This window comes from Tasmannia lanceolata, unplaced genomic scaffold, assembly GCF_043159265.1.
Source record: "Tasmannia lanceolata isolate RefF3 unplaced genomic scaffold, GAP_Taslan_0.1 ptg000007l, whole genome shotgun sequence".
Lineage (NCBI taxonomy): Eukaryota > Viridiplantae > Streptophyta > Magnoliopsida > Canellales > Winteraceae > Tasmannia > Tasmannia lanceolata.
The window spans coordinates 2,144,430-2,172,017 of NW_027518684.1; the positions used below are offsets into that span (position 1 = coordinate 2,144,430).

General features: G+C 37.6%; 1 protein-coding gene across 2 annotated transcripts in view; it reads right to left on the reverse strand.

The window, feature by feature from the left end:
- Window positions 1-23,153, reverse strand: part of LOC143881390 (phytyl ester synthase 1, chloroplastic-like) — a 38,167-nt gene extending 15,014 nt beyond the window's left edge. Inside the window, exons 1-8 of one of the 2 annotated variants that reach the window (XM_077384433.1) lie at window positions 22,511-23,153; window positions 21,675-21,726; window positions 20,193-20,248; window positions 17,332-17,490; window positions 17,168-17,245; window positions 13,720-13,826; window positions 10,130-10,251; window positions 1,342-1,450 (exon numbers count right to left, since the gene is read on the reverse strand). In XM_077384433.1, coding sequence (XP_077240548.1) covers window positions 1,342-1,450; window positions 10,130-10,251; window positions 13,720-13,826; window positions 17,168-17,245; window positions 17,332-17,490; window positions 20,193-20,248; window positions 21,675-21,726; window positions 22,511-22,892 — 1,065 coding nt within the window. In that variant the 5' untranslated portion in view covers window positions 22,893-23,153. The remainder of the gene's footprint in view (window positions 1-1,341; window positions 1,451-10,129; window positions 10,252-13,719; window positions 13,827-17,167; window positions 17,246-17,331; window positions 17,491-20,192; window positions 20,249-21,674; window positions 21,727-22,510) is intronic. The other variant, XM_077384431.1, reaches the window with a different exon arrangement.
- Window positions 23,154-27,588: the final 4,435 nt, after the last annotated feature.

Consider the following 27,588-nt stretch of genomic DNA (forward strand, 5'->3'; position numbering starts at 1 on the left):
TCAACGAATGTTGTTGGATGGGCTTCAGGTACTTCGCCAGGACCGTGGCATCTCCAGAATATAATAGCAGAAGTGCTAGATCTTATAAAGGTTTTACAACCAAGAATTGAGCATCGGAGAAGAACGGCTAATGAGGAGGCGGATGTTCTTGCCTAAGCAGGAGTGCTACGAGAGACAGTCGTTTTCACGAATCTAACTAGTAGTTCCTGTTGAGAATTCTATTGTGCTCATGTGTATAATCTTTAGATGTTGTACTCGGATTTATTCGTTTCCTTTTGTATATTGGCGGGGACAACTTGTCCCAACCATTATTCAATAAAATTGTCAATTTTCAAAAATACAAAAAAAAAAACATCAACATCAACAACAAAAATAAAAAATAAAAATAAAAAACTTCCCTAGCCGTTGTCCCTCTCCTCTCCCCTTCTCTTTGCCGCCGTCCACCACGATCTACCCTAGCCTTCTGCCCTAGCCACCGCCGCCCTACGCCTCTAATCTAGCAGCGTGCCACCCCTAGTCGCCGCCCTCCCCATCTAACCTAGCCGCCCTCGCCTCCTTCCCGAGCCGCCTCTAACCCCTCTAGCCCCCACCCTTCCCCATCTTCTTACCGCCCCACCCCCCTTCATCCTCACGAAAATCCAACTGGGTTTTCACCATCTTGCCACCCCCTCGCCTTTTCTTGTTGACACCCATATTTTATTTAGGCAGGCACGTTGTCGCCCAATCCCTCTTCTGATGATCTGAAACGTTTTCCTCTACCTATCTCTTCTGAGAAATTGATGAAAATCAGATAAACATAGTTCACCATTTTGCTTATTGGATGGGACTGTCCATATAATAAATCACCAAACCAGCTCCAATGCACAATACATATTTCCAGATTTTAAATTCAAACTAAATGGAGTTGACGTGTACTACATACCTAGGTCTCTTTAACACACTTTCCACATTAGTACTCTATGTCCCAAATTTGCAGTATTATGTATTTTTATCTTGTTAGACGTCTTACAAGCAATGGCAACACATTTTTACTTTTCAGCATTTAGATAGATTTCTTGTTATACTACTTTCTTGTATTTAGCTCCGTAAGGTTACATGCGTTGCTCGACATTTTCCACAGGTGAACGAATGTGAATGACATTGGTTGAATTAAGCTTTCCAACAAGAAGCCATTCAATAATTGTGTGCATCCTGCAAGAATGTGCTGGCCATCATATTTTATAAATCATAGACACACTTGAAGTAATAACAAACTCCAAAAGAAATATGCAAGGTAAAAGTTAATTAAGCAAACCACCTAAAAGAACATCTAGGAAAATTCAAATGTTTTCTCTCACCTACCAATAAAAGGGTGTGACCGTAGTCTTTGAAGTAGCGAACTCTACAATTGCGTAATGAATTCCGTAGGCGTTGAGCTTCATCTCTACTAGGTAAGATATTATCCTTCCCACTAAAAAAAATACTAATCAACACTAAAAGATGCAAGCCTTATATTTAGTATTAAATCATGCGGCATGTATCTAATAAAACGAAAAAGAAAAAGTATCCCCAGTTGAAGAAATTGTACATAATTACAAGACGGTTGAAAGAGATGCTTCAAGGCATACCAAGAAATGTCTAATCAAAGTGAATGCATGTTTTCTACATCCACAATACCTAGGTAAGTTGCCAAGATAAATGCGTAAAAACAAATTAAAAATGCAATTGTAGATGATACTTCACAGTTCAAACTAATAGAAGACTATAGTGAGAAAAGTTTCAACCAAACTGTTAGAGAAAAATAAATATACAATACCTATAACAGTGAAAAGGATAAATCGATGTTTTTATCCAAGCTGTGCATGTAAACACATGTCAGATGCACCTGTGAGGAACATATCTAGCATGGTAACAATTTAAATAATTAAGGCTCCATGTCTTCAAGCCGATAGTAGGAATTAGGTCTTCCCATGGTTCAATGAAACATTCATTGTTGCCCATTTGGAAAAAAGACCTACTTTCAAAATACAAACAACAAAGAACCATGAAATTGGCAACGTTAATTCTAAGGAATGAAGTGAAGGAATCGATGTCCAACACTATATACATCAGCAAATCCTTAGACACCTGGAGTTGAGAGAGAAACAGAACAAGGGCGATGGAGAATGGGGAAGAGTAGAAGTGGCGGTCCAAAGACAAGCAGTATAAATACATATATATATTCACAAGAAATGGTACTGCCATCCACTGGTTGATATAGAACCAATAGGGAAGAAGACTACATACATGATTTTAAATTTCCCTGAAATGACCAAAATGTTTCCATTTCCATCCCCACCAAAAAGAAATCTACATCAACTACATCAATTCCTTCCATGTCATTATTTCGGTTGGAATTCCCAAAATTCAACCGAAATGGTTGGAACGAGAAAAAATGGAACGATGTTATGATTTGCATTTCATTTCATTTTATTTTATTAATGTAGATAATGATATTTGATACGCAATATCGTAGAACTTCACAACAAACTAATTGTTCTTATGCATGGGATGTCAGATCGGCATGGCGCCAGCGCATGTCACTAGGTGTTCGATGTGATTAAGCCATTATGGATGGCTTTCTTACTTATGTGTTGGTTTCTAAGTATGTATTTGTACTTATTCTAGCATTTCCCAAAGTTTATTCTTAAAATTTGATCATTTGCATATGTTTCCATATGTTTCTGTGATTTTACAAGATTTCCACTAAAACCGAAATTTAAAACCTTGACTACATCTGGTAGAATTGATATCCAATAATAGTTCTTGTAGATTTGGTACCATCGGTTTTGGTACCAAATCTACAAGATTTGACTACCGATAATAGTTCTTGTAGTCATGACTGGATATTAATTCTACCAGATGTAGTCAAATCTACAAGATTTTACTACCATTGGTATCAAAGTCATGACTGCCAAAACCAAATCTGATGTAGTCATGACTTTGAGGCAAATAGGTTGCCCCATGGTGTAGAATGCAATAGAAATCCGATTTTGGAGCGCTTGCAAGGAAATTTGGCTAGAAATCATCATTTTCGATCTTCGTTTAGGGCAGTTTGGATACACGGATTTTAGAATCCGGGATTTCTACAAAATTGTAGCTAAGAGACGAGAAGAGGCGGACCAGCCGTCGTTTTTTACTTCTCGCCCTCTTTCCGTCAACAAGAGAGTAGCAGATTCTCCCATATTTCCAGGTTTTAGAAATCTCAGGATGCAAGAGAGATTTTTAAAACCTGAATTTCTCATTTAAAATCCAAGAAATGCTGTCAGGACAGCATACGACAGCTTTATCATGAACCCTCTTTTACGCTGTTTTCAAACTAAAAACCTCGATTCTAAAATCCGTGTAGCCAAACGGCCCTTTAGAGTTTTTAAAAACTTAGATTTTCAATTATGAAGAATAGGGTTTTGCTATGCTTTAACTAGGGCTGGCAACGGGGCGGGGCGGGGCCGGATGTTGCATCCCCCGTCCCCTTCCCCTCTGCGGGGAATTTTTCTCGTCCTCACCCCCTCCCCTCAGCGGGGATCGCGGGGAATCCCCATCCCCTCCCCGCGGGGAATATCTAATCCCCATCACGTCCCCGCACCCTACGGGGACAAAATCCCCGCCCCATCCCTGCCCTGAAATTGATGTTGGCACTTCCATCTTTTGATATTTTCGGCTAACTCATCTTGTCTTTAAATTTTTGAACAGTTGTCAAATGTTAATACTAATATACGAAGAAAAGACAAGTTATATTTGTGCACGTATCAAAATATGGTAGTGCTAATATCACTAGCCTATAAGAAATATATTCCTAGTTCTCACAAAAAATAGTAAAACACTTGAAAATAATAATAATAAAATAAATTAATGCTTGGATATTGAACAGGGCGGGGCGGGGCCAAATCTATCCTCGTCCCCGTTGCGGGAAATTTTTTAGCTATTCCTGACTAAAGATAGGGGGAAAAGAATAAGTTACGACCTAATTCGAGTTAATTACGATATTAAAATCCCCGTCCCCTCCTCCGTCCCCGCTCAAATCGGGGAATCCTTGCCCCATGCGCGGCGGGGCGGATTGGATCCCCGTTTTCCCAGGTGAAATTGCCAGCCCTAGCTTTAACTTGCCATTTGATTGGGAATGGTAAATGGCATCAAAAGACGATCAATGAACTGAAAATTCTCATATATTAAGAGCAAAATAGGAAAAATAGATAACGTCATAATTAGTTTTTCCCAAATTTTCTGTACAAATCGGGCAAGAATGGGGTGTCCCAGATGGAATTTTAGAAACAGTGAATGTTGGCCGAAATGTTTCAATTGGTTTTTGTTCTAGAATTCTGGAATGCAATGTTTGGACAATCCATCTGAAGCAAAATGGAAATGACAACTAATGTTGGTAGATAACATAATGGTAGGATTAGGGGTGCAACTCGGGTCGGGTTCAACCCGAAAAAAGGTCGGGTCGGGTTGAGGGTTTGGCAACCTAGCCCGAGTGAAACCCGACATTTTTTATAATTTTTTATTTTTCTTAAGCTTAAAAACTCAGGTTGGGTCGGGTTGAAGTCAGGTCGGGATGGGTTCGGGTTGAAAAAATGGGTTCCTCGGGTCGGGTCGGGTTGAACCTCATCAGTTTGGAAATCGGGTCGGATCGGGTTGGAAAAATGGGTTCCTCGGGTCGGGGTGGCCTCAACCCGACCCAACACGACCCGAGTTGAACCCCTAGCTAGGATATTACCTGATAAAGCTTTGCGTGGAACATCCGTGATTTGTATGTGTTTCCTTCACTTGAACAACTTGGTCTTGCCTTTGTATTTCTCTTTTCTTCATTAACAAAATCTTACATGATTTTTTATTTATTTTTTTGAGAATTCTCATGATCTCTGGCGTAGGCGAAAGTGTGCGGAAAAGGCGAAGAACACCATCCTCAACCCTTCAAAAGAATAACAACGTCTTCTTTGATAAACTCTTAAATCCACTAGGGAAAAAATCTGTGAAACCACAAGGAAGAGATACAAAACTGAGTTGTTTTTATTCCATAAAAGATATCATTTCAATATACATGTATGCCCATATTTATAGAGTTTTTGTTTCCTAATTTCTATCAACTAAAATACTACTATCACTAACTAATTCTAATATATAAAGATTCTAACTTGACTTTAATTAGAAATTGTAACTGATTACTAAATCTACACAAATCGTCCTACATCAATCTCACTGGAAGCTTTCCAACATTCTTGATTATCATTTTTCCTACAATCCCAATCATCATTTTGCCTACAACATTCGGGGATGACTTTTTAAACGGAAAATTACCACATAATGTAGCTTTTCAGTTCAAAGATGATTTCTTGGGAGCTGAAAACCCTATTAGCAGTGTTCTCCCCCTTAACATCTTTCTTTAGTGCTACACATACTTGGCAGGTTTCCAAAGGTGGTGGGCATTCATATTCATCATCTATATAGGTGCCCCCATTTTGAAGTGGGTTTTGATTGCAACAAATGCCAGTAATACATGGTGCTGTGATTGCATGCTTAATAGAATCTCTGAAGCCGAATACAGGGCGATGGCACATACGAGTACAGCTCATTTGGCTACGATCCCTTTTATCTTAGATTGGTATCATCTCATCTTCAGCCTCACAGTTGTATTGTGATAACAAGGCCGCAATACATATTGCAACTAATCCAGTTTTTCAGCGCACAAAACACATCGAGGTTGATTGTCATTTCATTCGTCGGAGGATCCAGAAGGGCGAAATATGCACTTTGTTCACTCGTTCTGCAGATCAGTTGGCTGATATGTTCACGAAGTCATTGGGAAGGGCCAGATTGAGTGATATTTGTAACAAGGTAGGAATGTATGATATATACATTCCCGTTTAAGGGGGAGTGTTAGAATGGGTAATTACCCTTAGGGTATAATAGTCACTGTACACTTCTTCTATTTATATAAATACAAAAGTGAGGGGGAGATGTCCTAACTCACTCTCGCCTTTCTCTCATTCTCTTCTTTTTCGTCTCTCAACAAATTTACATGTACACTCATTTTTATAGAGTTTTTGTTTCCTAATTTCTCACAACTAAAATACTACTATTACTAACTAATTCTAATATAATAAGATTCTAACTTAACTTTAATTAGAAATTGTAACTGACTACTAAATCTACACAAATCGTCCTACATCAATCTCACTGGAAGCTTTCCAACATTCTTGATTATCATTTTTCCTACAATCCCAATCATCATTTTGCCTACAACATTCGGGGATGACTTTTTAAACGGAAAATTACTACATAATGTAGATTTTCAGTTCAAAGATGATTTATTGGGAGCTGAAAACCCCTATTAGCAGTGTTCTCCTATTAACATCTTTCTTTAGTGCTACACAGACTTGGCAGGTTTCCAAAGGTGGTGGGGATTCATATTCATCATCTATATAGGTGCCCCCATTTTGAATTGGGTTTTGATGGCAACAAATGCCAGTAATACCTGGTGCTGCAACTGCATGCCTAATAGACTGAAAAGATGCCTGTTTGGGAGTCCATGCTGTCCAAACCAAACCTTAAAACTCTTTATGGAATGGATGAAGAGGCTATGGAAGACATTTCTGATTGTCATACAGAAAGGAGATGGGCTTCTATAGTTTCAATGTAAGTGGGGGCAGGGGCGGAGCCAGGAATTTTCTCCAAGGGGAGCAAAAAATAGTTGTTATAAAATAATAATAAAAATATTATAAAGTAAAAAAAATTAAATTCACACAAATTTCAATTCAAATTACTTCCAATTTAAAAAAACATTTATATTTTTTTTGCCTACAGAAAATTTGCTCAATTTTATTCGGCAATTATTCATGTTTTGATGTATTATAGTTATGAATATAGGATTTGCGAATTATTAGGTGAGACGAATGCTACTAGAACATATTTATGAAGTTGTTTGAAGAGTATTAAGAAAATTGCACGTATTTCTCCATTTAACACATATATATTCTTAGTACAATGTACTTATGTTTCTTAATAAATTGTAACTAAATAGTTGGCCCCACTACATACATGGGTTTGGGTGGAGATTGTGGGCCACACACCATGAAAACATGGTATGAAATGATGGGCCTCATCCAAGCTATGCATAAGGTGGAAAAATATTCCACAATAGGAAAAATTCCAAAACTGAGGCCAATAATCCATTAGACTCAAATCAAATTTCAAATTTTGTTGGGTATTCATTTAAGATGGTACCAAGACCATGTGGGCCACCGGATGATGTTTTTACAAGATCAATGGTCTTGATTTCATATACATTTTTTCCCTCTTTAAACCCCAAAATTCTTTTTTTTTCTTCTACTGTTGATCATAAAAATTAAAGAGTGGACTTTGGAGGGCAATTTTGTAGTTATTGTTACAAAATAATGGCAATTTGTAAATTACAAGAAAGTTAAAGGAAATTTGTCTTTATCCTAACTTTGCCGCACAAACCCTTCTCCTCTGCGCCTAACTTTTCGTCCTGAGAAGAAAATTTTGCTCCTCCCTAAATTCTGAAATTTGACTCTACTTTTTGGCAAAAAAACAGGGGGGCAATCCTATCCAAACCCCTGAGGCGTTCAAGAGGGAATTTTTTTTTGGAAAAGACCAACTCAAGGCGTTAAGCTGCCCCCCTTATGCTACATGTAGCTCCCCCCTGAGTGGGGAGGAGGTCACAGTTCCATGGTTTTGGCCAGACTCTACCTCAAGTTTATAAAAAAAAGAAAAATCAATGTCACTCCAGTCACCGATTTCTTGAAGAATGGGGAGTTTGAGTGGAGGCCTAAGGTTGATGTTTCTTGTTGGTAAAAAGATACATGAAGACAAGTGTAGGTGATGCAGATTGTAATCCAATAAGAGGCATATTTGCCCATTAGCATGTTATTTTGTTTCTAGGATTCTTATTACCATGTTATTTAGTTTTAGGATTTTATTTTCCATGGTATTTAGGCTTAGGACTTTTATTTACTTTCCATGGAATTTTATTTCAGTTGTCTATATATAGGCCTCATATATTAGGGATTTGAAAGTTTTGGATGATTAATTGAATTGATTGGCTACTCCCCTCTACAGGTTTCTTCTTTTTCCTCTGTCTCCTCAATTCCTCCTCTTCCCTTCTTCTCCTATTCTTTTTCTTTTTCTATTCTTCTCCTTCTCTTCTCTTCTCCATATATTTTCTCCTCTTTCTTCTATTCTTTCCCTATTCTCCTACTTTTTCTTCTTCTATTCTTCTCTTTCTCTTCTCTTCTTCTTTTCTCTTCCCTTTCATTTATTTCTCTTCCCAGTCCTACATCAAATTTGGTATCAGAGCAAAGGATCCGAGAGCCAAAGATTATAGACATCCGTGATCGAGATCCGCGTGCGACTCCGAGAACCAAGCCCGGACAGATTTCATAAAACCTCTTTCCAGAAAACCCACCCTCGCTGCCCTCTTTCGCCATCCAAATCAGATCCAGAACCTGCAGAAACTCACTTTCCTTGTTAAGCCAGATTCACGAAGACCACTTTTCTTGTTAAGCCCAGCCCAAACTAGCTTCTGTTCTCAACAGAGACAGGCCCTAGGACCCACGATTACCAGTCCCTAAACCTGTTTGCAGCCGATTCACCCTCTCTGTTTCAGCCGTAAAACCTCCTTGTAATCGAAATCTTCATCCTTCTCTTTTCCCCTCTTTCTTCTATTCTTTCCCTATTCTTCTACTTCTTCTCTTTCTCTTCTCTTCTTCTTTTCTCTTCCCTTTCTTCTATTTCTCCTCCCGGTCCTACATCAGTAGGACAATTGCGATGACTCGCATATTAGAAGACATGGGTTTTTGCCAAGAATGGAGACCAAAAACATTTAGTGAGAAGTTAAATAGTACACAACCGTAGTATTCGATCTATGATGTAGAGTTCTATGCAATTGAGATTAGTGCACTACTTGATTCCACAAGAATTTGTTTTATTTTAAGATCACAATGTTTTGCGAAAGCCTAAATTTCCTACAATTAGGGGGAACCGGCAATGTCTTGAGGTGGTTGACCAAGGCATCTGTCATCTTTTCTTTGAAAATCGGGGTTAATGATGGCATATTTTTTCCGCACATCAAGTTTCTTTAATAAATTCAAGAAAGCGAGACATTGATTAAAACAGGTTCACTTAGGTTAAGGAGCATGGTTTGACAAATTCGGCAAAGGTCTTGAAGATGAATGTTTTTCAAGAATTACAGCTGATTATTCCAAGAAATCTCCGACTGGTACGCTTGCTCTTCCGCATTTATGTCTGAAGCGTACACATACTAAAGAGTCGTGTTTGAGAAGATAGAGCCAGGAGCTGTAGGTATAGTCATCAATTAAGATTAACTTGTGATGCTTTATGGTTTAAATTTTGAATTGAAATCTAGCAAGTTTTAGTTTGAACATTGGGGGTTTAGATACCTAGTTGATCAAACTTTTGTTTGACTAAATTTGATTTTGAGCTTGAATTTTACATTTAAATTTCAAAAGAACCAACATAGAAAATCCAAAAATTCCAACAGAATGCAACAACGAAGGGAATGAAGAGTTATGAAGACAATACTTCAAGGGAAATCTACGAAACACCTAGAGTAAAAACCTTTATGAAGACAACACTTCAAGGGAAATCTACCAGAGACCTAGAGTAAAAACCTAATTTAATACCATGCACGCAAAGAAAATATGGGAGGCTTCAATAAAAAACCTCACACTAGAGAGTACCATGAGATAAAGAACCACAGATATATGCAAAGATAGACTTGCGAAATCTAAAATTCCTTTCTATAAAGGGTTGAAAAGCATACCCCTCACACAGAGAGATAAGATACATTCGTAAATATACAACTCTTGCAAACGCCATCAATAAATATGCTGTTGAATGGTGATCCTATCAATAAATATAAGCAACCAATTCTTATGATATTAATGTAGGAGGAAAATTTACTGTTGAATGGTGATCCTATCAATAAATATAAGCTACCGATTTATAAGATAGTGTTGTAGGAGGAACCACCACCAAACATCAAATAGGGTCACATATGAAACAAGGGTAAAATTATGGGATGAACCAAATATGAAAGTCGTACGTCATAGAACTTTAAGAGTATAGACACCTGGCAAGCACTAAGACTTCAGCTTTGACTGCATGGAGACGGGAATTGGCATAAGAGGCAGCTGACCTAAGCAGCTTTAGTTTCCACAAAAGAGTATCCTTGGGCATGATATCTGCAAAATCCTGAAACGACATGGTGCAAATTATAATTGAGAAGAGAGCATTAATTCCTTATTCAATAGAAAATCCATTGATAAAATAAAGGAACATGCAAAATGTATTCATTTAAGTTTTAACTCAGAAAGCAACACGAGATAGCCCAAACTTAAGACATAACACAGCTGAAAGAAGATAAAAAAAAAGAAAAAAAGAAGCCACTTTAAAGAAAGAAATAAAAGTTAGGTCATGCCGTCCTTGTCCTTGTGCACACCACTGGTTTAAGGAAATGAAAAATGTACAATACTTCATAAAACTGATCAATTAAAGCCTCTAAACCAGTTGTCCCTTAAAACTCTTTGTTTTGTACATCCATGTAATCAGGTGCTAACTGCCCTACATCATGAGTGCACAACCCTCAATGATGTTGCACAACACAAAATCATGCATGCATGTCCTTACTTGTTCTGGAGTTATATAAATGTAGTTTTAGGTTTCCTTTGCATCAATTCTTGTCTTGGAAATCCATTCAAAGAATTATGTAATCAAAAGAAAGAGTTCTCATCCAGGGTCATGGTTTATCCCCAAATTACACAAAAAGATGAAAAAGAATCACGATTTGTATAATGAAAGATTCACATTACAACTTCAAAGCAATAAATAGTATAGCATAACTATGAATTCTCTGATTCAAAACAATATAGCATGCATAAAAGCTAAGCCTTTCCATGTGTAGTTGGATTCACCGTTTAAGAGCTTCCGGAGTTTTATACAAGTTGTTCTACCTTGGTTGAGTTCTAGTCTGAGTACAAGTTTTTCCCTACTTGATCAATTAAAAATTCCTTCAACTTGCCCAAGTTAATGAGAAATCGGGTGCCATTTCAAAAAAAAAATGAGAAATCGGGTGCCTCAATCATTGACTCGCTTTAGTCGACTGAGTTTCTGTCCAAGCCTGAGTTTTTAAATATTGGTTAGATCATCTCTTATTGCTATTATATGAAAAGGCATAATATGTGGGACTAACATAATGTGGTGCTCATTTAGGATGTCAATGATTTTGTTAAACAAGAATGCACTCATTCCCACTAAAGTAACAACGCCTATTCTTGAAGATTGGGAGCTTGCAAGAGCAAATCTACAACCTACAGGTCAATATATTTGAATCTAGCTTGGAAGAGTCAACAAGTTGTTATGTGTTGCTTCCAGGTATGACTACTCTATTTCGGCACTCTTGTCAAATTTTTTGCTTCCATGTTCCTTCATCACCATGTTGGTATTGTCATGCTCCACTATGTTGATGTCATCATCACAAAAGTATCATGATAGTCTCATCCACTTGCTTGTCTACACACTTTCCTGAGATTTTAGCATGGAGTCTCCTCAATATTTTCTTGGTTTTGAAGATTTCTCTATTCTGGCTACTCCTTTTCTTTACCAAACCAAGCATGCCAAAGAGCTTCATTCTTGGCCTAAAATCCAGGATATTTGCTCTACCCCCATTGTTCTTTTTGAGAAGCCTCACCAAGACATATGGAATCATTTCCATAAGCCTAGCATTCATCAATGTCACGTTAGGCCTTGAAGTATTTGACTCTCACTCATCCTAAATTTGGCTTTTGTCGCTAATCCCATGTGCCAATACATGCATCATCCTCCCGCCTAGCATACTCAAGCATACATTGGTACATTAAAGGCACAACCGTATATGGATTTCAAACTCACATCATAGGATCTCCTCATCTTATCACTTATTTGATGTGAATTGACATTTCTCAAATGATGGATGTTCCACCAACAATGACCACATTTTCTTGTTCCGACCTCAACTCATCAGCATTTTAGTAACCAATAATAGCTCAATCAAACATTGAAGTAAAATATAGTCCCACACAACATCCACGACAGTTGAGCTCATTCGGCGCTCTACTCTTCTTTTGGGAGCTTCTCTTTTACTCTAGTCTTAGTCTTACTCATTGTGATGATCTCTCCATCATGGAGAATGTCTTGAACCTCATTTTTCATTTTCACATAAATATACCAAAACTGGTTATCATTTTGCATGGGTAAAACCAATGTTGACGGAACCATTAAAAAAACAATGTTGGCGGAATTCATACACTATAAACATGCAATGGACATTTTCACCTAAGTAGTACCCAAAGATGTTTTTTCTATGATCCCTAGATACCAATATAGAACCACAGTACTGTTTACGACAAGGTACAAAATCGATATTTGTATATAAGATACCACAAGAATTTCTTTTGTTGGCCGAATGTCATGCCCTGAATATATGGGATTCTTCTCAAATTAACGATTGTGCTTCTTATTTGTTATTGCTATATAAATGCAATTTAAATCTCGATTAAGAAAGAGTCAGAAGAAGCTAGAATCAATATATTATTAATTCCATTTTTTTAAAGTTCAATAAAAAGAAAAGTTCTTTAAGGTTTTCATTTTTCTCAATTAACAAAGATTAGCTTGTATACCAACTTGGCATCAAAAGTACTATCTTATATGGAAGTCTACAAGTGTCTTGCTACTGAATTTTCAATGGAAGGGTGTTATGCTTTGTTTAGTGGTCAAAAGGCCATAGACACCTTACACGTTCTTCCAGCACAGACTGAAAAGTTAGCTTGAATCTAGGATAAACTGATTTCAAAGAAGTGATGCCAATTATGGAATGTTCATCGTAAAAGGAAAACAAAGGGTTACCATGTTGGTTGCATATGTTGACATCATTTCCTCATTAAAAAAACTCAAATTTGATTAGGGCAGTACGTCAGGGGATAAAATTAGCGAGGCTGAGGTGACAGCAGTACATCTGGGGATAAAACTAATGAATGACCTCCCACACTCACCCATCTCGCATAGGCAATTCGATAAAGACCTGAGAAATCAGCTCTCAAAGGAATGGAATAACGCCAAAGATCATGCCAAAATCAAATCCTGGCTCTATCTCCCACCCTCAATCTAACACTTCTGGAAATGCTTGAACATTCACATAATGTCTGCCACCATGATACCCAGGAATTCTCCAAAGGAAGTGCTCTACTTCTCAATGATCATCAATCTCCACGTGTTGTCTCTCTCCCCTCTGAACCTCCAAAGACATCTGCCCAGTAATGCATTATTCATCATCTTAAGATTAGGAATGCCCATACCACCCTCAGCCTTAGGCTCACACACTTCCTCAGCCATACGAATGCCAGGACCTCCATCAGCCATTTGAGGACAACTGCCATATTCACGTGCCAACTTTAAAGACTGCTTAAAAAAGTCGGGGTATTTTGAATTTTTGACAGTGCATGTAGCTATCTTATTTACTACTGGCATTTTATTTTTTACAAGGCATTTTTTGCCCATAATATTTGTAATTTTTTCGTGATCAAACAGAGGTCAGATTAACAACATAACTAAAACAAAAATATATTAAAAACATTCATGCATTCAACAGACAACATGGGATACGATATAATGCAAGAGATTCCTTACAAAAAGATGTGGTAACATAGAAGAGAGGATTCTTGGCAATTGATCAAGTGCTTCCAAAGGAGGAAGCCCGCTTTCCACACTGGCCATTGCCATCTTCGCAGGATCACCTAATGTTTTGAAAGAAAAAGAATTGTGGGATGAGAAAAAAAAAAAAATCAAATAATGTAGAAAATATGTATTGACCATGAACTCCGAAATAGTGAGTTATCGTGTTAGTTCAACTTCTGTCCCATGTCAGATCAAGCAATACATGCACAAACCCCTCATACTAGAGAACATCCCATTCTTATTTCTCAAATATTACAAAAACAAACCTCTTTCCGATCCAGACAAATATACCAACAAATTAATCTCCAATGAATTCCATACTACACGAACTTTACTCTATAAGGGATTCCTATAATTTGATAAATAAGTTGATAGCATATAGAAAGGTTCCAAGTTTCAGGTTCCCATATGTTTTTTTGTCATGATATAAATAGAAACATGTCAGATTTGGATGGAAATTTCGGTGAAATTCCTGTAAAATCATGGAAAATATGGAAATATATGCAAAATGATGGACATTTAAGATAAAACTTCAGGAAGTGCCAGAATAAACACAAATACACATTAAAAAAAAACATCATATAAGTAAAAAACCACTCATATTGGTTTAACAACATCAATCACCTAGAGACATGCATTGTCGTGCATGTTTGATAATTCAGTACATACCACATTTCACATTTAATTCATATAATATAAATATTTATAAATGAAACATACACAACATTTCATCAGCAATTCATATAAATATAATTATGTAACACATAGTGCCATAGTGTGTCACTAATACACTCATGATTTTAGTTTCAGTATGCGTTTCAGTTTCGATATGCGTCTCGATGTGGATGCAAACAAAAACATTTCGGCTGCTTCGTGTCGGTTTCAATGGAAATTTAAAACCAATTTAAAACAATGGCATACAGTCACTACAAATTGTTTAGCAAGATGGAAGCATTACAATGTTAAACAATGTGATAGATTTAACAAAACATATATTGGGAGCCTACTATATATGTTTTCCTGACTACAGATCTGAAGGATACTAAAGACATCTCTTACGCTCTTCGAGAAATTGAGAGACTACTCTGTCGATTTGTATGACAACGGATTTGCTGGAATTTTCTAAAGTTAAAAGTGGGGTTAAATAAGGATTGACTTGTAATCCAAATAAGCTTGATAATGGGATCTAGTATGTTCTTAGAAATAATAGAGGTGTATACATAAAACCACAACTTTTGTATCAGGTTTTTGGCTTTCAGCCAGCTCAACTCTTCAAGTTCTTTCCTTCTTACTACTTAGCCTAGTTCATGAGGATTTACTGTCAACCCAAACTTCTCAGTTCATTGCTGCAAAAAAGATATTTTGTTATTTTGATCACACTGCTTTCCCTAGAAATTACAGATCTAATAGCTGATTTTGAACCAATTAATTTAATTAATAGCATTCGGATTTCATATTCCAGATCAATAATACCTTTCAGGATTGATCAAATCTCATAACTATTTTTCGAATGGTTTATCAAGATTAATTAACTAACTCTAATGTCATTAATAATACATATCAAATGTTATTGGTATTACTATTACTCCTACGGTGATGCACTTCAAAACAGTGACAATATGATTTAGGCATGATACATGTGCCATGCACCGAAGCAAACGCCTTCCAAAACGATGGTCATAATGATAGCAATGGCAGTCGTTAAAAGTACAGAATCAAGATGAAATACAAAAAATATATGTTGTTGTCATCACTTTCAATATATATATATATATATATATATATATATACAGAGAGAGAGAGAGAGAGAGAGGTGTTCCTGCGCAGCTGCGCAGGGAGCTCCCTGCGCTTAAGTGGCTTAAAAAGCCACCGATTGGTCACTTTTTGTGGATCCCGCAAAGGTGGACCCGCTATACGAACCAATGGGAGGCTTTATAAGCCACTAAAGCGCAGGGAAGCTTCCTGTGCTGCTGTGTAGCTCCCTGCGCTGCAGTGCAGGCACACTTTCCTCATATATATATATATATATATATATATATAGAGGAAAAGGAGTGTGCGGTCGAGCGCACCTAAGCTTAGGTGCGGTCGAGGGCTCAAACACATGGGTCCCACATTTTTTGTGCTGATCAAAACCATTCATTTGCAAGGCCCCATCATAGATAGGGTGTGTACAAAAAATCAGGTCTATTGGATCATCCTAACCCCTCCAAAAGTGGAGGGCAAAAATGGGCAGATTTGTGGCAAACGGTGTCTATCCATTTTGACATCCACAAATGGCTGGGTTAGGATAATCCTATGGAGCTGATTTTTTGTACATACCCCATCTATGTAATGGCCTTTCAAATGAATGCTTTGGATCATCCTAACAAAGTGGGCTCACACGAGTTTGGGGCCCTCGACCGCACCTAAGCTTGGTGCGGTCGACCGCACAATCTTATTCCTCATATATATATATATATATATATATATATGAGAAAAGAGTTTCTACACACTAGTGTAGATAAGTTATCTACACACTAGCTTAAAATAAAGTGGGGGCCACATTGTTTGGGTGATCCAAAGCATTCATTTGATGGACCCTCTCATAGATATGGTGTGCCCAAAAAATCAGCTCCATTGGATCATCCCAACCCTACGATTTGTGGAGGCAAAAACGGACAGATTTGTGAAGGTTTATACACGTCCATTTTACCTCCACAAATCGTAGGGTTGGGATGATCCTATGGAGCTGATTTTTTGGGCACACCCTATCTATGTGAGAGCCCATCAAATGAATGCTTTGGATCACCCAAACAATGTGGCCCCCCACTGTATTTTAAGCTAGTGTGTAGATAACTTATCCACACTATATATATATATATATATATATATATATAGAGAGAGAGAGAGAACGGTTTCTACACACGTGTAGACAAGTTATCTACACACTAGCTTAAGATACAGTGGAGGGCATATTGTTTGGGTGATCCAAACCATTCATTTGATTGGCCCTCACATAGATAGGGCATCCATAAAATATCAGCTCCATAGGATCATCCCAACCCTACGATTTGTGGAGGTAAAATTGACGTGTATAAACCTTCACAAATCTGTCCATTTTTTGCCTCCACGGTTCGAAGGGTTAGGATGATCCTATGGACCTGATTTTTTGTGGACACCTTATCTATGTGAGGGCCAATCAAATGAATGGTTTGGATCACCAAAACAATGTGGGCCTCCACTGTATTTTAAGCTAGTGTGTAGATAACTTATCTACACATGTGTGTAGAAACCGTTCTCTCATATATATATATATATATATATATATATATATATATATATATATATATATATATATTGCTGTCATGCAAATATATATATATTGCTGTCATGCAAATTTTTGAAGAGATAGATCACATACCCATAATGAAGCTAAGATCAGGCAAGGCCTCCAAAATAGGGAGAAAAGGCTGCAGCTGGGACCTACCAAATGATGTCGCTAGAAGAAAATGCAAATAAATTAGCAACCAGATTGAAACACCGACCGATGCCTTGCGAAAAAATAAAATTCCAAGAATGACTAACCTGGATTGGATAATATTAATATTAGATCAATGTTGGGGTTGTGAGCGGCAACAGCAAGTGCTACACATCCTCCAAAGGAATCCCCAACAAGATAAATTGGCTTATCTGGACACATGGCATGCTCGAGCCTCACAGTGGCTTCCACAATTTTCACCATTCCTAGACCCACACAAAAAACAAAAAAAAAAATCACACCCACTTGACAACTTATTGGCTTTAGAAAATCAAACCTATTAGTACATATAGCTACACTTGATACCCACAAGGATGGACAAAATGGTCAAGCATAACCATAAGCCATGCATATCCACTACAATTTTCAGTCCATTTGTACCACAAAGAAAAGGAGAACAGGTACCAGCTCATTTGCACAATTGATCTATCAATACAAGTTGTCAAAGTAGTTAACTTTGAAAATGGATAGAATGGAGAAAGCTTCACAATAATCCTTCTCTGCGCCCAAGCATGCGAGAGACAAAAAAACAACATCGATAAAACTCACTTCGTAACTGGGGTTTCAATCACATTTTTTTAGAATGAAGAAAAATCTATTGATGCGAGCATGTTGAGAAATAGGCCTAACTTTCCATGAAATAATCACTCAAGCCTCACCAGGAACAGAATAAACAGAGTATCTACTATAAAACCCAATTGGAAAATTCAAATAACATGACCAAGACATTTTTTTTTTGAATGATGAAAAGAATTTACTAAAGCCAGAAAAAAGATGAAAATGACTGAAAAGGTCATGGAACTGGAACCAGACAGTAAAAGTACAAGCAAATATTTACAAAAACAAACTAGAGCAAAACATGCTGTCCCATATCATGCAACTCATGCCAAGCCCTCTACTTATCTAGCAAATCAGTCTCATTGTTGGCCTCTCTCACAATGCACTGAAACGAAATCTCCAACAAATCCCACAAGTCAATTATCTCCTCAAGCGGATCAACAAGTCTCTATGTAAACTCAGAGCTCAAGGACCCCAACATATCACATTCCTCGTGTCATCCTCCAACAAGCAACAACCACAGCCCAACACTCGAAGAAACAGCCAACCTCATACCTTGAAAAGGGGAAAGAAGGTCAGCATTGTTAGAATCTTTTACCCACAGCAACCTAGAATATGAAATAGCATATTTATTGATACCCAGATTGTCACTAATCACACCTCCAATACCAGTCAGACAAGGGTCACAAAAAAGGAGAAGCATCAAAGAAAAACTTGAGATGATCGGGTAGAGAAGGATGCCACAATGAAGTACTTCTAATATGAGGAATCTTGCTTGACCTGATCTTCCTCCGGCCTGAAGATCTTCTCTTCGAATCCTAACCCAACAATAACTCATCTAATTAAAGAAAAATCTAAACATAAAAACATCATAAAAATAACTCTTGTTGTTACTCCATGTGATCTGTCGATCAACAACTAGATCTGTCAATCGACCCTCTTGCCCTTCGATAGATGGTTTGGGATGTCGATCGATCAATCACGTCGTCATATGTGGCAAACCATAGATGACTCCTTGAACCTTGATGGGTTTCTTCTTGTTGTGATCCAAACTATATATGTATTCCTGCACCAGCTGATCTACATCAACCTTTAATTGTTTAAACCCTTAACAGGAGACGGACAAAATCAGTCGCTAAAATTTTGAAAGAGAAAACTTAAGAAGACGCAAGAATAGCTGGAATTTAAGCCTATGTGTCTGTATGGCTGAGCCTTGTAGCAACGGTAAGGTTGCTCCATTGTGACCTGGTGGTCACGGGATTGAGTCAAGGAAACAGCCTCTCTGCAAAGCAGGGTAAGGCTGCGTACATCTAGCCCTCCCCAGACCCCACAATGATGGGAGCCTCGTGCACTGGGCCGCCCTTTTGTCTGTATGGCTGATGTCAGGGTCCATAAAATCAACACTGGAGTTGCGAGGAGAAGACAACATGACATTAAATATCTAAATTTATAAGATTTGGTGTGATTTTACCCAGACTTTTAGTTTTAGGGCTTATTCGAGATGATTCTTTATCATCTGAAACATTTCAAACCAGAAAACAGTTTTCTGTTTGTGCATAATAGCATAAAAAGCATAAATTTTTCAATGAGCATTAGAAGGTTGCTCAGGGCTTTTGAGGCAGTACTTCCAAGATGTTTGGGGACTGAAATAGTATAGAATTGAAGCCTTTAAGATATTTTTAGTATACAACTTAGCTTTTTTTTCTTTTTTTTTTTTGCCCTTCAAAAATCTTACATCAGAACGGTCCGATTCACAGAACAAGCCAATATCATGATGGTGGTTGTTGAGGTGTCTTTTATACTATGCATGGAGGCTAACAAGAAGGAAATGGGGTTCTTACTCTTTTTTTCATTTGAAAACCCTAGTCTCCGGAAATCGTAGTAAAACTGAACGGCAATAATTTCTTACCCTGGTCTAACAAGACAGTCAGCTGAAGATTGCATACGTAAAAAGGATGGCTGAAGAATCAGATTCACCAAATTGGAGTCAAGCTGGTTGTTGGTCATTGACTCATTTCAAGGATCCTAAGATTCATGGGACCTCATTTGGAATGGTTTAATGTTCTTGAGAATCATCAAAGCAGGTTGGGACAGTGCATGGTTTGCAGGAACAAGAAAAGAATATTAACACTCATACATTATCAAGTTTGAGTTTGTTTTTTGAAGATCTCTACATCAATAATCAAGAAGTATGTCTAGATGTAAAGTTTGTAAACAATTTCATAATTTGAACAATCAATATTCATGCGTCAACATCTAGAAATAGATTTAGGGTGAAAAGAGAACAGATAATTTTAGAGACTGTGTAAGATCAAAGAGAAGTTTCGCCACATAAAGAAATTATCAAGACCTTCAAATGGTGTCCGGTCATAAACAGGAATATGCATGCACCTAACTTCAAAAACCCTGCATCCCGTATAATCAAAATTAGATATCATTAATAATAATCCAACGTTTGCAAATGTATACATGATTTTCAAGTACTCGACATTTTCCCAAAACTTAACACGGCAATCCAAACTTTCACGACATTTGTTGAATGGTTACTGGTGTTGTACAAGTTACAAACACAATTGACAGATTTGGCATAATATGGAGACATACACATCAACTCTGAGAAGGATATTGTGTCAATATGGAATGTGCATAATAAAATTATAGAGATACTATCTGCACTTTATTGTTTTGATCTTGGTACTCCTCTCTTTATTTAGAACTCCCCTGGTTGGCAGTTCTGTTCTACCACCCAATAAGAACAGCGAAAGATAAAGAGAAGAGTGCAGCAATAGCAAAACAAGGGAGTGCAGATGTCATCTCCCTAGCAGTAATAATTGTTTCCAAATTTTGAAAGAAGTTAAATACACATAAAATGGAAAAGATGTAGTCTAGGGTCAATCATGCGTTCACAACTACCAAACACTTGGTTGATGAGCAATGATACATAAAAACACCCAATGAACCAACCTAGACACCAATTGGAAGCCTTCAAATTAATGGTTAAAAAAAATACTCAATGGTTTACAGTTAGAAGGCAGAAATCCATTGATCAAATGACTATGATTATCTAAAGGGTGTACTTTTTTGTATTGTGGCCCATCCATTCATTGTAGGTCCCGCTATATGACAGGCCATACTCCATATCATCCAACCCAATAGTTTAATAACTCCGAGTCAGACGATAATCTGTCCATGGTAAAAAGGAGCCGACTTGGGCGAATCAAAGATTGAAGCAGTCAACTTTTAATTAACTCGGGGGTCACCGATTGACTCATGGATTTTTTAAACAGTGACCCAACCATATTAAGCCACATGTATGGTGGTGATGAGTGACTAACCCCGACGAGTTAGTCGCAATTGATCCAAAATCACCTCAACAACAAAGACATGGAGAAATACATGTTAGAAAAATAAATATAGATGAGCCAGGTGCTATTTGTGTATATTTAATTTAGGGAAGTGATAAATCGACCCCCCAAAATGATAAATCGACTCCCATGTGTCTATCTCTCTCCTCTTTCTCTCTCTAACCCAGAGGAGAGAGAAAGACACATGGGGAGTCGATTTATCATATTTGGGAGTCGATTTATCACTCCCCCCTTAATTTATCGAAAAAATCATGTCTTGTAGAAAAGTACTCTCTCTCTCTCTCTCTCTCTCTCTCTCTCTCTCTCTCTCTCTCTCTCTCTCTCTCTCTCTCTCTCTCTCTCTCTCTCTCTCTCTCTCCAAACCAATTTCTTTTTAGTTCTCACATCGATTAGAAAATTTACATGCATGCCTGTATGGTCATGTGGGTTCACGCACATGAAAGGGAAAAAAAATTACTCGAACTTACTTCCCTAGTGCTTTGTGATGCAAAATGAGTCCCATCCCAAGACCACCAATTCCTGCATACTCATTAATAAAACATCTGAATTAGATAATAAAAGCGCCCAAAAGATAAATTATTTTCATAACAATTATAGGAAGAGGAGTGCTTCAATAGGTTGCTAGTAGAATGAGACACATAGTGATCCCCATCCATATACGGAACGTTGATCTATCATTTTCATAACAATTATAGTAAGAGAAGTGCTTCGATAGGATGCTAGTAGAATGAAATGTGCCTACTATCACATAGTGATCCCCATCATGATACGGAGCGTTGATCTCATATGACCAGCCATGTTGGATCTCCAACAGCCCAAACATATGATAACTGGACAATCCAAAAACGCATTTAATGGGATCTTACAACTCTCCCCCTGGCATATTTTTGGGTCATTGGAGATCCAACATAAGTCTTATCAGGACAGTCTGGATCAGCCAGAGGCGGACTCCACTAAGTATTGTTATAGTTTATAAGATCTTGTAAGATCTGACCGTTGGATCAGATCTTAAGCTCATCCTTATCTCTATGCTTCTTGTAAGTGCTCTATGTAAGCACTCTTTATGATTCGATTGTAACAGTGCCCATGAAAATAGGGCTGCGCCCTATTGATAGGAAGATAATAGAAACAACATCAGAATTCCTAATTCAGTAGTTCTAGGCACAAAATCTCAAGAAAAAGTAAACAAATAGATAAGCAAATCATGGAGAAACTAAAATCCGGGCGATAGTTCACTAGAATTGGCCTAATGTAACTAACAACTAGCAGCAAAGTTAATCAAACTTGACCAACAACAGCATACCAGGCAAAAACAGAAGCAAAGGCGAACCCTTAATCGGGCGCCCACACTCAACAGGGCAGAACCACCGAGGGGGGGCACCATCAGACCGAACCAAATCAGTGTAGTCAATCTCACTACTACTCGTATACCCATCATCATACAACAATTCCAATCCTTCAGATTCCAACTTCTTCACATCGCGGGCCCCACCGGCAACAGAATCACCTCTCACCGAATCCGGCGGCGGCGAAGATGCTACCGACGCTGTCAGATTCGTACTCACTTCCCTCGAAACCGCAATCCGGTCTCGCTTTCCAATCCAAAGATCCGAATTGAAATTCAAAGGATGAGGAAAACAAAAGGAGATTCGATTTGAAGATAGAAGGGGCATGGTGAATGGCATGCCTTCCTCCAATCTAACAAAATAAAATCCCCAAAAATTAGGGTTTCAAATTCCTGATGGTCTTTTTTTCTGTACTGGATAATCAAGTTTCAGGTATCACATTTTCAGCTCAAAACCCTAAAACTGAGACCAATGAAGCTTGTGATGAATGATTGATGGCTGAGAGTTGAATATAATCATCAAAGTAAAGTAAGGAAAAATAGGAGATTCTGCAAAAATACATGGTGTCGTCTTTCTCTTTTCCACTCGCTTTCTATCTGTTCCTCTCTTTGTCGGCTTCCTATCTTCTAAGATATAAAAGCGCGGGAAAGAACTCCCGCAAAATTCACCGTGTGATAATGCTGTGATTTGCTAGGGATTATTGCAGACGGAATCTCGCGGACTGCTTTTGCATGAGAGAGCAGCCACATACTGAAATATCAATAATTTCGGACCAAATTTTGTACGATATAAGATAATGCTTTATTTGATTTCATTGGATTTCGTCCAAATTTTCAAAAGTTCGGTTTTGGTGAGGACCGAAACGCATTCCATAACCGAAATCTTAAACCTTGCTCGTAAGCAAGGTTTCAAATTTCGACCGAAACCGAAATTGGGTAAACCATAAACATTACAAAATTTCGACCGAAATTCTGATCTTTTCCCTTGGTCCGAAATTTTAGGAATATCACCAAAAAATCTGAATTTTATTCATTATTTAATATTTTGGTAATTTCGGCCAAAATTTCGTATGAGATAAAAATATTTACTTTAATTGATTTCGTTAGATTTCGTTCGAAATTTTGGTGGAAATTTCGGTTTTGGTGAAAACCGAAATGCATTCCAAAACCGAAATTTGTAGCCATGATTGTGACTATGGTTTTAAATTTCAGTACCAGTTTAGGACCTCACTGAAACTGAAGTTTCGGCCAAAATCCGACCACACATTAAAATTAATATTTTATATATTGCAAAATTTCAGCCCAAATTTCAGTAACTTCAGTTGAAAATTTTGGAAAAATAATAGAAAATTAAAAAAATGAGAATTTTGGTCGAATTTCCCAAAATTTCGGATGAAATTTCGACCGGAAATTTTGATAGAAATAAAGTACCATTTCGGGTGTTTGGTTTTCGGTTTCGATAAACCCAAAATTTCATATTTCGGTCGAAATTTAAAGTCATGATTATAACTGATATTTCCACACTACTATAGGATGGCCCACGAAGACAAGGGGGCGGATATATCATCTCCGAACTATAATAGACAATGATCCCAGTTCAACTCTTGGTTACTATTTCATTAGGGAAATGATATCAGCACAACCATTTTTTAATATTTGCACTAACAAATCTTGTCTTTTACTATTCAAAGAGCTGTCAAATGTTATTACAGCTCCCTAAGAGTTCTCACAAGCCAACTAAAAAAGAAAAGACAAGCTGTGTCTCTGCAATTATTAAAACATGGTTGTGCTGATATCATTTCCTTACCATTAGTCATATTTTATTTTTGATTAGAAAAAGCTAAAAAGCAAGTCACTTTTAAGCTCCTTCATAAAAGACACTTATGGGACCCAATATTTACCTCAATTACGCGGTGAAACTTGATGTTAATCAAAACTAGCTAATTGCGAGTTGAGAACACCCAGATGGGGTGATAATTTAAGGGTGTTAATTTTGGCTCGGGCTCGGAAGCTCGCTCGAGCTCGGCTCGAATCCTTAACGAGCCGAGCCGAGCCGGCTCGTTAAGTTTAACAAGCCGAGCCCGAGTTAGGCCAGGCTCGGCTCGTTAAGGCTCGTCATGTCAACATCACCTGCAAAAACGTAACGAGGGTGCATATGTCATGTCAACATCGTTGCAAAAACGTGAAAAAATCGGATTAATTTTTTTCTTGTAATTGTCATAACTTTTAACCTTTTTGGTATTTTTTTTTTAATTGTCATAACTTACTGCATTTTCTTGGTAATTTTTCATTTTAAACTTTATAAATTCAGCTAATTTACTTTTTTATTTGTAATGATGACTTTTTTTCCTTATTTGCTTTTGCTAAACTTTATAACCCAAGCTCGATAAACCTAAGCTCGATAAAGCTCGCGAGTGGCTCACGAGCCTGGCCGAGCCTGACCGAGCCGAGCCGAGCCAAGCTCGGCTCGTTTACACCCCTAGGTGATATATGCCCTTGATCTATCAATCTTCATTTTGGGTTCTACCAATAGAATCTAAACCGATGATTTTTGCAGTCCTTTTATCTGACCATATAGCTCTCATGCCCTCTGTAAGACCTAAAAATTACCTTTTGCCATTGAGCCTAAAAGTCCTCTGTCAATTTAATGGTCAGGATGAGAATATTGATGGGGAGTACTAGAGAAGAAGGTGAGGGTCAATCATAGAAAGAAAGAAGGAAGGGAAAAGGCATTAGTCAGAATGTTTTAATCCTAAAATCAAATTCAAGAGGGTCACATCTATTGTCATTTTTCAGGCAAAGAGAATTTAAAATTGCACTGGGCTTGCTGAATTATACAACTGCTGGGCCCACTGCCAATTTTCTCCGGATCGCGATCCTTCTAACCTATTCTGAGCAGGTTGTATGACCCGACACTCTAAGACAATCAAACCACTTGTATCACATCCATATCTCAACATGAATTATTTAATGGGAAAAGCCTTTTGCGATGGAGCTTAGCAAATCCCATTAAATAAATGGTAAAATTGTTTGTGGGATTGATATCCAACTCCTTCTTTCAATAATGACACTCCAATATTTAATTCACACTTTTAATTTTTCTAATGGGAAATCATCTTTTCCCCACATTCTAAAGGTATTAGTGTATTACTCTTTTTCTTTTTCTATTTTTGGTAGCTAAGCTAGGATTGAACCTGTGACCTCAGTGTTGAAAAATAGAGAATGTGGACATCTCTCTCTCTCTCTCTCTCTCTCTCTCTCTCTCTCTCTCTCGTCACGAACCCATCCCAACTGGTTCCTTCGTCGAACACGACGTCACGGGACTCGTACACCCTTCTTGTCGATGGCTCAATACACCTCCACCCTTTCCTCTTGGTGGTGTATACAACGAACATACATTTGACAGCCTTCTTGTCCAACTTCCCTTTGGACGGTTCTTTTCGAATAGCCGTCAGGACGTAGGCTATGGGGAAGAAAAATGGGGGTTGTTGTTGGGAGGTCCAATGCTAAGTAATCTTACCCTTAGATAAGCGTAAGCGGACCTAACATCTTAATTGATCAAAGATCTTCCTGTTCAGTTGCTGATAACGTTTCCAAATGAGAAAGAACTCCCATTTTATATATAAAAAAATTCTTTGAAACGATTTTCTAGAAATATCGGGCCCAACAACTGAATTGGGTTGGGCCCAAAGTATTAAAAAAAAAGAATATTTGCGTCAAAGTTATCCTTAAAAACTTATCTATTCATAGGTGATTCTTGAGAGATAGGCAAAGAAAATTCTTTTGGGAAAATTTTGGATAACTATTTTCTTTTCCAAACTTTTTAAAAATATTCCTACTAATCAAACATGTCCATATGTATTTTTCTACAAAAAGAAAAGAAAAGAAAAAAGTATTTATAGTCTGAGGTCTGAAAGGGCGAAGGGCAACATGGGTGTATACTTCTCATTTTGTTCTAACATAACCTAGACCTCATTTTGTTCCGACTTATCATAACACAAATTATCACTGCCTCTGCAATATGCAATCGCCCCCCTATAACGTGAACAGTGGGCAACTTTAACGCTTTTTGACGTCAAATCATATTAAAAGAGGGCGGATACAGAACGCATCGGGTGAAAATATCGTCGCCCTTAAGAAAATAGTTTTTAAAATTAATCAAGTTGATGAGATCTGTGCGCACCATAGTTGGCAAGTGTGGTATGTTAAAGAAATAGAAGGCGAAAATTCAAGTTTAACACAGTATTATTAGCTCGAAAAATTGTTAGCAAAAAGACGATTAAATAAACAGAGATGCAAAAAGTCCATCCAATGAATAGAACGTGTTTAGCACTTTCTGGTTTTAAATAAATGGATTAAAAAATGGTATATGTGTAGATATATGCCAGCCGTGTATCAATGTATATGGAGAAATTATTCAAAACAACATTACCTTTAATATAAAAATTATAAAAAAGAAACGCTAAGCTAGAAACTAACATTAAGGCCCGTGCCTTGCAGCTCAAATTTTTTTAGAGAGTGAGAGGAGAGATATTTGAGAGGGCACGATTGAGATGAAGATGAGAATTGGCTAAAAATCAGGAAAAAGCTGATCCTATTTTGAGTAGAGTTTTTTGTTTACTTCTCATCCAGGCACTCGTTTCCTGATTTTTAACTTCACTCTCACCTCCACCCGGTTACACCACTTAGCAAATGGTGGGGTACCGAGTGAGGAGAGGATAAGGAAACAAAAAACCCCACCCAAAAATATGACTGATTTTTCCTTGTTTTTTAGCCCCTGTTCACCTTCTACTCCTTTGGCGCCCTCTCCCATAGTCCCACCATCGTAACCAACTAATTTATCATGAAAAAAAAATTCATGGTTGCCAAACATCACCTTAAATTTCAACTTGTTTTCATTGTTGGGACCCGGTCTTTGATTGAATCAGATTACCTGTTATTTCTAGAACACCGAGAATCCAATTGCTTGTTATTTCCAAAGCTTCATTTCAACAATCTCGAAATTATCACATCAATGATGTAACTGAAGACATAAA